General features: G+C 38.4%; 1 protein-coding gene across 1 annotated transcript in view; it reads left to right on the forward strand.

The window, feature by feature from the left end:
- Window positions 1-1,679: 1,679 nt before the first annotated feature.
- The window catches only part of LOC144437453 (uncharacterized), a 16,106-nt gene continuing 5,796 nt past the window's right edge, over window positions 1,680-11,989 (forward strand). Inside the window, exons 1-8 of the mRNA XM_078126396.1 lie at window positions 1,680-1,697; window positions 7,913-8,014; window positions 8,383-8,505; window positions 9,454-9,580; window positions 9,889-10,004; window positions 10,346-10,544; window positions 11,488-11,616; window positions 11,914-11,989. The exon at window positions 11,914-11,989 is cut by the window's right edge and continues 75 nt beyond it. Of these exons, the coding sequence (XP_077982522.1) occupies window positions 1,680-1,697; window positions 7,913-8,014; window positions 8,383-8,505; window positions 9,454-9,580; window positions 9,889-10,004; window positions 10,346-10,544; window positions 11,488-11,616; window positions 11,914-11,989 (890 nt within the window). The remainder of the gene's footprint in view (window positions 1,698-7,912; window positions 8,015-8,382; window positions 8,506-9,453; window positions 9,581-9,888; window positions 10,005-10,345; window positions 10,545-11,487; window positions 11,617-11,913) is intronic.

Genomic DNA, 11,989 nt, shown 5'->3' on the forward strand with positions numbered 1-11,989 from the left:
ACAGGGTGATGTCGGGATTCCCAGAGAGGGAGGGGGTGCTCACATAGGAAGTCCACATTGGAAAATATAAGAAAACTTGACGGTATCGTTAGCTTCCTTCCTCCCCTACGTGACTCTTACTCCAGTTGCCAATATATGGGAAGAGGGTAATTCCGTGTTGTGAAATCTCCGGTGGTGGGGAGGGTGCTCACAGAGGAGGCCCACACTGGAAAATATTTGGAAAAGTTGACGGCGTGTATTTAGCGTCATTCTAGTACCATACAGAACTAATAAAAAGTGACAAAATATGTAGATGTACCAGCGAAGTCCCTAAATTATATATTGAATCTATCCCAAATGTCTGTGATTGAGCAGCAAAACAATAGAGATTACGTATACCATGATGTACATACAGTGTAGATGTACTACTTTCTAGCATTGTTGAGTCTACTACAGTATACTAGCAGGTCCTAGAAAGTAACTGGTGAGTCACACTGTTAACAAACAAGATTTCACACTGCATTCGTTGTGACGCGTGGCACGATAAAGCAACACATTTAGATGATGAACATATTACTATAGCGCCCTTCCAGAAAGCCTACCAGACATTGCTTTAGTACGAGGAGGCTGATCTTGAATAATGAAGTTTCTTGAATTAAGTTATTTATTACTACGGAAAGCAAGCTATCGGCTTACTAAGATAGACAAGCTAATGTAAACACTGCATGGTGTTGAATTTACGGCCACTTGAGGAAAACTTGCTCTCTGAGACGCCGGAATCAGGCCCGTTGCCCCCCCCCCCCGTTCTTTTGCTCCCACACCATTGCTCCCGAACTTTTGCCCCGCTAGCCCGTGCCCCCGGCCCGTTACCCCCTAGACATTTTGGCCCCCCCCCCATCGCCTGTTGCCCCCACGCTGAATTGAAAGTACTTTAGGAAACTTTTTTTTTGTAATTTAAGGTATTTTATTGGGTGTTATTTGTAAAGATATACATGTCATGTTACATTCCAGTTCTCAAAAGAGCAATGTTTACATTGCAATCCATTACCATTTATGATACATATGGAATGAGGGGGTCCATTTCTTTAGAAAAGGTATGAGTTTGTGGTTTTTCTTTGCGATAAAGTGTTCATACTTATAAAGTAGTTTGAATTGGTTGTACAGTTCTCTAAACACAGGAAGGGATTCCTTTCTTTTACAGTTATGTAGTAAATGTATTTTCTAACTATAAGGCTTATGAAATTGAGTAAAAGTGTCTCATCTGGGTCTGACAAAATTAGGCAGATTTTGCTAGGAACAGCCCTTAACTTAAGTGCTTTGCCCCATACAGTTATTATTGCTTCCCATATACCAATAGTGTGTTTACAGTTGTAAAATTAAGCAATAAACCACCCCCTGGGGATGGTATACCAATGCTTTCGAAATTTCCTTCATAATTTCTCATAAAATATTGTCTCATTGAGAGAAAATCCTCCTCTGACAATTCGAAGAGTTCACTATCAGTATCACGGCGGACTACAACTCAACGCTCGTAGACGAACAAAATTTGGACGCGTGCCAGCAGTGCATTATCGTACCAGCAGTGCATTATCACTCGTTTTAGACGCGCTAGTTCGATGTCTAGACCAATCAGATCCCTCGATTTCCACCATCAATATACTGGTATAATATAATAAGTGTTCTATGGTCTCTGAGACCGCATGACAGAAGCTACAGAGGTTTGTGGGGAACTTTACTGGGTTTAATTTGTACACTTTCTCGTTTGTGTACAGTATATTATGCAGAATTTTAAACTGAAACTCTCTTGATTTGCTATCGACTGTGACTTTGAGAATTTGTTTATACATTTTATGCCATTGCAGTAGGCCAACTCCCAGGTCTCTTTCAAGTTTCTTTTCACTTACTTTTAGAAACTTTACGTTTAGCACACGATATTATTTACATCGAGCGACAAGGTTCTTCTGCTCCACATAAATAATGAACCCGTCATATATTAGTTTTTTCTTTCTCGCGTATTCCATGATACATGTATATTATGCACAGGTAAACGATTGACTTTAACATTACCTTTGTGCAATACCATGGATACTTAACCGTAAATTGTGTAAATGACTATAGTGATAATTTTAAAAAAAATATTATTCAATACAACTGCAAGACAACAATACAACTAAGGAAAACAATACACACAAAAAATACAGGAAGTACAAACGGAGAGGGGAGAGAGGTTAACTTAATTAGATAAATTGATACATAATATTATGTAATTGATTGAAAATAATTACAATTGATAAAGTGCAAATTTAGGGTCTCATTACATTATGAGGGGGGTCAGGTGTTCACAAACAAAAAACATAACACAAATGAATTTGCGCCTTGTCCCTAGTTAACAGATCATGAGAAATTCAGTATTAATTATAGTTGCCTTAATGCTAGTCAACCAGCGTAGAATAGAGCTGCGTGTTCTCTCTCTGAAATTGGTGAGATGGAGATTTTTATTTAATGAAATAACTTTACAATGATTTTTAAGTAGAAAAAAACAAAGTGAAAAAGTGAGCAAAAAGTTTGCTATCATACGTAGAAAGGAAGCGATCTGTAAACAAAGTATTCATTACCATGTCACGTCACGTGATGAAGGCTGTGCATGCGTTTGTCGCTTCTTTCACCCCTCCCTGTCTATATATTTGTTTTCACTCCATAGGGCCAAATAAAAAAAGTTACCCTACCCCACCTAGTTTTTCACGCCAACCCCAACATATTCGAGAAAAAAAAGAAAATCGCGAAAATTGTGAAGTCTCGCAAGAACTTCAATAGTGGATGCGGAAACTGACATCAACTGAAAAAAAAGACAATAAAAAACTGTTCTTCCAATCTGTAATGGCTGTACATCTGATGAGAAGAAGCCAATGACACAGAGACCATATGAACTAGACACTCACATATGAAAAAAAAATAAATAAATAAATAAAAAATCTACAGACCACCTATTCTAAAATTGAATGTAATTGGAACCACTCAATTTTTTTTACATCTAATGTTCAACGTAGACCACAAAATACCACAACGTGGGTCTATTGCATAAATGCAGAGACGGAAAATTAGGTATTAGTTGATAAAAAAAAATTACTACGAGAAAGTTTGTTTTGTGTGTTTGAGTAATTCTGATGTAACGTTGTACCATTGTATAATAGTTCGACAGTTCGCAAATCATACTTCGAATGTTCGAAAATCGTAGTCTGTTCGCAAACTATAACGCATGGACTGTACGTATTATGCAAAATCAAGTTCAACAGGCAGGACTACTCCACGGCACTTTATGTCACGTGACCTGAAAACGGGTCAAGCACGTGTTTTACGTATACATTATCCTGACAAGGCAGTCCTGATTTTTTTGACACTATTAAAAACATGATTGAGAGTGTTGACGCAAATGATCTGTGTAAAAAGGAAAGTATTTAGCCTAGTGCTACAAGTGCCAACTTGACAACTTAAATACCCTTGACACTGTACAAATATGTTGAATTTCGTAATAACACTTACCGAAAATTGATAAGTTCACCAGTGTGTACAGGAGTATCATCACAGAAAATAAAAGCATCCCGGTCACCAGCCTGAGTTACTACAAGACCCGATCTGTCTGGAGGTCTGAACCGTTACGCGTCAGTGCGATACACGGCAGTGAGCAGTGGCATGCAGTGAGCAGTTAATTTCCCGTCACGTCATCGGGATATACAGTATACACGTAGCTAATGAGAGGATCGATGATGTCATCTTTTCAGTCAACCGGTCAGAGGTTACGCGCGTTTGGTGAGGGTCTATGTAGACATATGTCACACATGTCCTAACTGTAGCTATGCAGACAAATTGCATGAGATAGTATCCAAATGACTGAATAAGTTCTATCTAAACTCGACCTGAAATATTTTGCTAACATTATATATGGTTTGTCCTTGTATATCCTTGTCAAGCATTGGGAAAAAATGAAATCGACCTACATACCCAATGTGATGGGTTAGGTTACCCATTGACCAGCATTTTTATTTCTTCTGGCCTTACATATCATATTTAATTGTGTATGCTAAAATATATATCATGTAAATTGTATGCAAATTTATGTAAATCAGCACCTTTCTAAATTTTAGATGCATGATTGCCCAAAGACAAAGTTCTGCCCCCCCCCCCCCCGGCAATTTGGTCAAGCTACGGCCCTGAATGTGAATAGGAACAACATATTATGACGTAATGGAAGGCTGGGTGTAGTACATTTTTATCTTCAGAGGAAAACTTTCGATTGCGTAATTTTCAGATTGTAGTTGGAAGTTGGGAACTTTTTGTTTTACGAATATTTTCTTGTTGGTATATTTTTATCAATGAACGGGGCTAAAATAAATATGTTCACTGAGTTAGATAAATAATTTGACACACACACACAGACAGAGAGGGAGAGAGATAGAGAGGCAGAAAGACAGGCAGAGAGCTACAGACAGACAGACAGACAGACAGACAGACAGACAGACAGACAGACGGAGAGACAGATAGGGAGAGAGACTGACAGCGTGACAGAGAAACGGACGGACGGGCAGACAGACAGACAGACAGGCAGCCAGACAGGGACAGAGCACATGAAATAATCAAGTAAATTAAGTTCGGAGAATTTTGCGATGATGATAAAGTTTATTTCTATTTTAGCACCACACGAGTAGATTGGCAGACATTCTTCGACCACTCCACAAGGAAATGTCAGTATCGAATATATGATTACTAACTAACTGTAGTTCTGTATACCTAAGATTCTCGTGATACGTTAGTTATTTTCGTTCTCTAAAACATGTTACCAGCGTGATACTACTTTCGAATTAAAAACTGAAAAATCCACCTCAGTCTATTCTTGTAGTTTCTATGGAAACCCACTTAAGTTACCATTGTTGTTACAGAATTCTTATATTCAAACTATAATTTGTTTTTGTACAGTGCATGTAACATGCATATGCTAAGATCTTGAACATTCAAGTTTATTTTTTCGTCACGTATTCAAATTAAATGAAATTCATGATTTATTTATGAGTTTTGAATACACATTGCCCCCAGCATGCAATACATCTAACTGCGGGGGAAAATAATAATGCGAATTTATAACGAGCCTTCCCTCCTGAGAGCTCAAGGCGCTCACAATTGTTATCTCTGTCACGTATCAAAGGCGGCACGAACGACCCTTTATACTTTCTCAACTTGCGGATCACACAGTCATATTAGTGTAGAACCCTTCCTTCTTTCTCTCTGTTAGCCCCCCTCATCCACGCGCATGCCCATCTGCAACTGCCCATTGCTAAGACTAATGTCACGTGATTCATGATGATCGCGATCGATGTTTATTAATATAAACATACGCGGAACTCTCGACCTGGTGACATTTGACATATTAGTGTATGAAGTAGTACAGGATAGCATCCCTCACAGACACCTAAAATAGGCTAGGACGTGGCAGAACTTATAACAACCAGCGAGGCATAAGTGCTCGAGCAAAATGAGGCTGGGAGCAGTAGTTACTGCAAGGGGGGGGGGGGGGGGTGGCTGGGGAGAAATCATTTTGGTCAAAATCTTTTTCACAGCCAACCCCCCCCCCCCCCCCCCCTTCGCGCTTAAAAAAAATGTCATGGCCCCCTGAAGTGAACTAAAGAATTTTCGTAGCTCCCTCTCCCGGCCACACTGGCATACATATTTTAATGTGTAACTATACAGTAACACTCCACAGGTGGAGATCAACTTCAGTGTCCATACATAACAATGCATGAGAGATTTCTTTACAAATATATGTGGGCTTTGCGAAAAAAGGTCTTACATTGGGCTGTAACCGATACTTGGAGATCCTTATAGCTGGCAGCGTTTTCTCTTTCCATTGTGATTCTGGGCAGAAACATTATCCTCCCATGAAAGCTAGTGGGGAGGGTGTGGCAGTGGGTGTCCCCCTCCCACAGTAAGCAATGTTAAAACAAATAAATAAAGACATGTCGGAGGCCATTTAATTTGAAATTTCAAAACAAGTCTCCACAGAGAGAGAAAGAGAGAGATAGAGAAGAGAGAGAGAGGGAGAGAGACAGACAGACAGACACAGAGACAGAGACTAGAAAGAGACATACAGACATACAGACATACAGACAGACATACAGACAGACAGACAGACAGACAGACAGACAGACAGACAGACAGACGTATGGCTATCACCAACTCATCACTGAATCTAGGTTTTAGAAGTATGTATGTATGTATGTATGTATGTATGTATGTATGTATGTATGTATGTATGTATGTATGTATGCATGCATGCATGCATGCATGCATGCATGCATGCATGCATGCATGCATGCATGTATGTATGTATGTATGTATGTATGTATGTATGTATGTATGTATGTATGTATGTATGTATGTATGTATGTATGTATGTATGGTATGTATGTATGTATGTATGTATGTAATGTATGTAATGTATGTGTGTATGTATGTATGTATGTATGTATGTATGTATGTATGTATGTATGTATGTATGTATGTATGATTGTATGTATGATTGTATGTATGTATGTATGTATGTATGTATGTATGTATGTATGTATGTATGTATGTATGTATGTATGTATGTATGTATGTATGTATGTATGTATGTATGTATGTATGTATGTATGTATGTGTGTTTGTGCGTGTCTGTGTCTGTGTCCGTGTCTCTATGTCTGTCTGCTCGTCCAACAATCCGTCCGCCCGATCGTCCTTTTAATATCTTCAACCATACTTTGTCGTACACTTTTTTTTTCTAACGTACCAAATTTCAATCTAAGACTTGTGTTACAGAACTAAATAGACGATATAATGTAATAAATAGAGAGCAGGGTGTCAACTGAAAACCATAAATCTAGAAATATTATTAAACGTATTGACTGTGGGTTCGTATATTTGACAAATTCGGACGTACCTTTTCGGTCGGATGCCGGTGTTATTAAATGCATAAAGAGTAGACGCTGACACCGGACCAATTTGTGCGGTCGGTATTCACAGGCCACATATAGTCTACATGGTAGCGTTCAATATAAACAAGTCGTGTAATAACAGCATAATCCACCAACAAAGTCAAAGTGCATAACTCCACCAAGAAAGTCAAAGTGCATATAACTCCGCCGGCATAATTCCAAATAAAGTTTGAATATTGTTTTAGCTAAGTACCCTATAGCTAGGTGGAGAATACACGTATATTGTTCATGCATCCAGGAATCAATAGAGCAGTAAAGTATTGGAATGGTAAATCAGAAACCAACGCCACGTTTTGCTCCGTCTGCTACAGAGCTCAAGTTGTGTGATCAAGACCCACACTATAGTCACGGCAGACTAGCCTACCCCCATAGACTCGGAGGACTTTAGGCTAACAATAACAAAGCCACAATAAACACAGCAGGATCCTTTGCTCAATCACTTGATGATTTTGAATGCTGCAATTGTTTAATCTAACTGATAATCAACATGACATTTGAATACTTATACATCTCCACTGTGCACGGCACCTATGTAATTGTTTCTTTTGCATTAGAAGTTGTCTGAGGGTGTGTATTATAATTAGATGTCATGTTGCATTAGTAAATCACTACAGCATTTTCGCATAAGCTTACACATTTGTAATGTTTTCATATTTTGACACTTTCATGCCAAGCTTGACATACCCCCTCCCCACCCCCACTACCACGTTATATGCCATGCATATTTTACTTATTGTGAATAATTCCATGTACAGTTTTAGGAGTTTAGCAAGCCCTGAGAGATACAACTGCCGATATCGAAAATTGTGATAAAAAAATGTCTGTCCACAGACGCTACGCACCCGTAAATAATTATATATATACATATCTGAATACACAATGGCTCCAGAATTGTTGAATTTCTTCATTAGAACAACAGGTTTGCTGCGAACTCATCGGGTATTGTTTACGTCATTGGCTATCTGGATCACGTCATCGACTCGAGTTATGAACTGCAATTACTAACCGAAATGGTAAGAGTGAAAAACAACTTAAATCCTACTTCATGTTATTCCCTGTGTAATATATTGATGTGTAGAGACAATCAGGATAGTGGTATACAGTAGTATAGCCACTGCATTTTTGTCTAACAATTAAAAGACTTGGTTTACGTTTCACGAGCATCCACAAAGTGGTAAAAAGACGTACACCGTCTTGAATTGTTACAAATTCTGTTTAATAAGTATAGAATCTCATTTCAATAAACTCCCCTCTGCGTTACACCTCTGCAATTTGTTGGGAGGTTACTGAAAGTTACAATTTCGCTTACATTTTATATGATATTAATAGCATATTGCATCATTATTTTATTGATATTCAATTTCATTTTTACATTTCGTAGAATTCGGGAGTGAGTTGCCATACAACGTTGATGATTACAGTCACTGACGTCATGGGTTGGCCACCATACTACAATGACACTTGCGCTGTGAAAAGTCGAGATGATAGGAATGACCAAACGACGGTGAGTTTGTACTATTCATCACATAGCCCGGGATATGATGATGTGATGTGATTTGACGTAATAACGTGATATGACGTGATTTGACGGGATGCAATGCACACAATGTAATGTGACGCGATATCATGTTTAAGTGATGTAATAATGTCATGCGATGCGATGATGTGATGTGATGTGATGTGATGTGATGTGATGTGATGTGATGTGATGCAATGTGATGTGGTGCGAAGTGATGCAATTTGATAATGTGATGTGATGCGACGTGATGATGTGACGCGATGTGATGTGATGTGATGCGAAGTGATTTGATCGATAATGTAAAATTGATGTGATGTGATTCGATAATTCAAGTGGCATACGATGTGATATGATGTGATGAGATGTGATGTGGTGTGATGTGATGTGGTGTGATGTGGTGTGATGTGATGTGGTGTGATATGATGTGAGGATGATGTGATGTGATATGATGTGATGTGATGTGATGTGATGTGGTGTGATGTGATGTGATGTGATGTGATATGATGTGTTGTGATGTGATGTGATGTGATGTGATGAGATGTGATGTGATGTGATATGATGTGATGTGATGTGATATGGTTTTCGTTTATATTATGAATATATCCTGTAGGCCTAGGTTGAGTTATTGTATTTCTTCACATTTCCTATTCGTATATCATCATTACTTTGAATCAATAAAAATATCAAAACTTTACTGAAAGGCCTCCTTCTCATACCGTGCGTTTACTCATCGTAACCACCAATTAAGTAATATTGCTCGGCATGTCTTTAAATATACAAGCACAGATGATTTACAAATCATGTACTTACAATTTTTCTTAATTTATAAGGAATTAGGATGTATTTAACATGAACAATATTTGTACATGATGGCGTGTCATAAATGGAATGGAAAGGGTACTAATTAATGAAACTGCGATATTTTTGAACTAGGACCTCCTGTATGACATCTTTGCCAAGTACAGCAACAGGTCAGCAAAGGTCAACATCCAATCTTTTTTCCCGGAAAGAGATGTGTCATTCAAGGATTTATTCAACACAGACTCGGATAATGGTAAATGTAAGTAGGATACTACCTTGTGGATATGTTAATCCTTTTTTCTACTGGGGAGAGATTAAGGTGGTGGGTATTGTTTATACACAAAATACTACAAGTTTGGAAAAACATGATTTACCATCATAGTGTGATCTGATTTGTTTGCTTAGTTTGTGAAGAACGATGAAAATATTGGGGAATAATATCTAAATAAATACATTAAAACAGAAATAAAGAATCATTTACATAAATACGTCAATGAGATTACAAAATAGTCCAGATACGGACACTTCATAACTGATACTAAATGTAATCTGTTTATTCTTGTGTAGGTAATGTAGATGTGTATTTTCGTACACATGGCAGAGAATCCATTGTAAGATATCTAGAGAAATACGACTTGGAATGTGACCAAGGTGTCCAAATGTTATTTACAGGATTTTATCTGGTAAGCCCATTAATTAACACTGTCTTAATATTTTTTCACAAAAAAACTATAAAACCCTGAAAAGATATATATACCACAAATGTTAGATTTATATTCACCTGAATATAGAACACCGTATACTGTAACAGTTTGCTGCTGTCTGTCTGTCTGTCTGTCTGTCTGTCTGTCTGTCTGTCTGTCTGTCTGTCTGTCTGTCTGTCTGTCTGTCTGTCTGTCTGTCTGTCTGTCTGTCTGTCTGTCTGTCTGTCTGTCTGTCTGTCCGTCCGACCGGCCGTCATGTGTTCTAAACATTTTCTCGGTCTTCGTATAATGTAACATGCAATCAATCAATTGACTTACAGAACGACAGTGCTCTCTACAACAATCCATACATAGATAAAACAATGCTATTGGAAGATCATGTTGAGAGTTGGATTTACTACATCGTAAAAGTATCTTTGCAGTTGGCCTCCAGTAGGGACATCATTGGATATTGTTCAATAAATGATAGAGATGAGAAACTTACCATCTGGACAGGACTTGTCGAACTTTTACCCCACGGTTCGTTGACTTTTTTATGTTCTTTATTGAAGGCAGATGATATAAGACATCGGATCTACGCGGGGGGGAGGGGGGGTGCCGAATGAAATTGGAAACTGTCAGGAAAGTGTTTAGTGCCTCTGGCTCTGGGCGCCTTCTGTGGCGACCTTAGGTCACTTTTAAAGCAGAAAGCAGAATAGCCCGAGGAGTCTATTAGCTAGACTAGAACACCAAGTATTATTCTTCAGTGCCAAAATGGCCTAACTACATTTTTGTGTTTTTTGCCTTTGTAAGAATTTCAATGAGTGATTTTAGATCCCTGAAAAGGTCAACCTCTATTCTTGATGTTAAATAGATACAAATGTGAAATAAAGTTGCAATAATTGACTTACAGTCAAAATGGCCTAGTGAAAAAGTAACCCCTTGACTCAATCTGATTAAAATCTGATGTTAGATAGGCTGGTTTTCCTGTATTTACCTTTATTCCATCGTTATTGCGTCTTTTACGTGAGTTTTTTTTTTCCTGGACGAACGCCTTTCCAACAGATGTTGGAAAGGCGTTCGTCCAGGAAAAAAAAAACTCACGTAAAAGACGCAATAACGATGGAATAAAGGTAAATACAGGAAAACCAGCCTATCTAACATCAGATTTTAATCAGATTGCCCCTTGACTCTACTTACCAGAAATGACATAAAACATAACCTGTACAATTTTCGTACATTTGACAATGCTAATCTTAGTTATATATTTAAAAAAAATATTTCATGGTTGATGAATATTACCTACACTGTATGAAATTTTGCCCCACCCCATCAAAGAAAGTGTTATTCTTACATACCATGTGAATTACTCTTCTTATCCAATTTTAAATTGTTGGATTCTCTGGAACTTCATGACAGGTACCCATCTTTCAATTCCGATTGATGTCAATACCTCTATTCACTCTTGCATTTATGTCAATAGGATGTCCAACCGGAAAATATGGTTTTAAATGTGATCTAGACTGTATTTGTCAGAATGGCGCCAAATGTCACGCCTTCAATGGCGCATGCAAGTGTGCACCCGGGTGGACAGGACGCGCTTGTGATATCGGTGAGTTGTACACATTCTTTCAAAGTCAGAGAGAGAGAATCGGTGAGTTGTACACATTCTTTCAAAGTCGGAGAGAGAGAGAGAGAGAGAGAGAGAGAGAGAGAGAGAGAGAGAGAGAGAGAGAGAGAGAGAGAGAGAGAGAGAGAGAGAGAGAGAGAGAGGGGGGGGGAGGGAGGGAGGGAGAGGGGGAGGGAGAGCGAGAGAGAGGGAGGGAGAGAGATAGGGAGAGAGAGACATGTACAGCTCATTTACCGTTTCTCACATTCACTGATTACTTCTGCTAATAATTAATTTCAGCTAGAGAATATGCAGAAATCGTCCCGGCTGTAATGGACGCCACTTACGGTATGGTGACAACTTTAACGTGTTTATA

This window comes from Glandiceps talaboti, chromosome 7 (genome assembly GCF_964340395.1).
Source record: "Glandiceps talaboti chromosome 7, keGlaTala1.1, whole genome shotgun sequence".
Taxonomy (NCBI): Eukaryota; Metazoa; Hemichordata; class Enteropneusta; family Spengelidae; genus Glandiceps; species Glandiceps talaboti.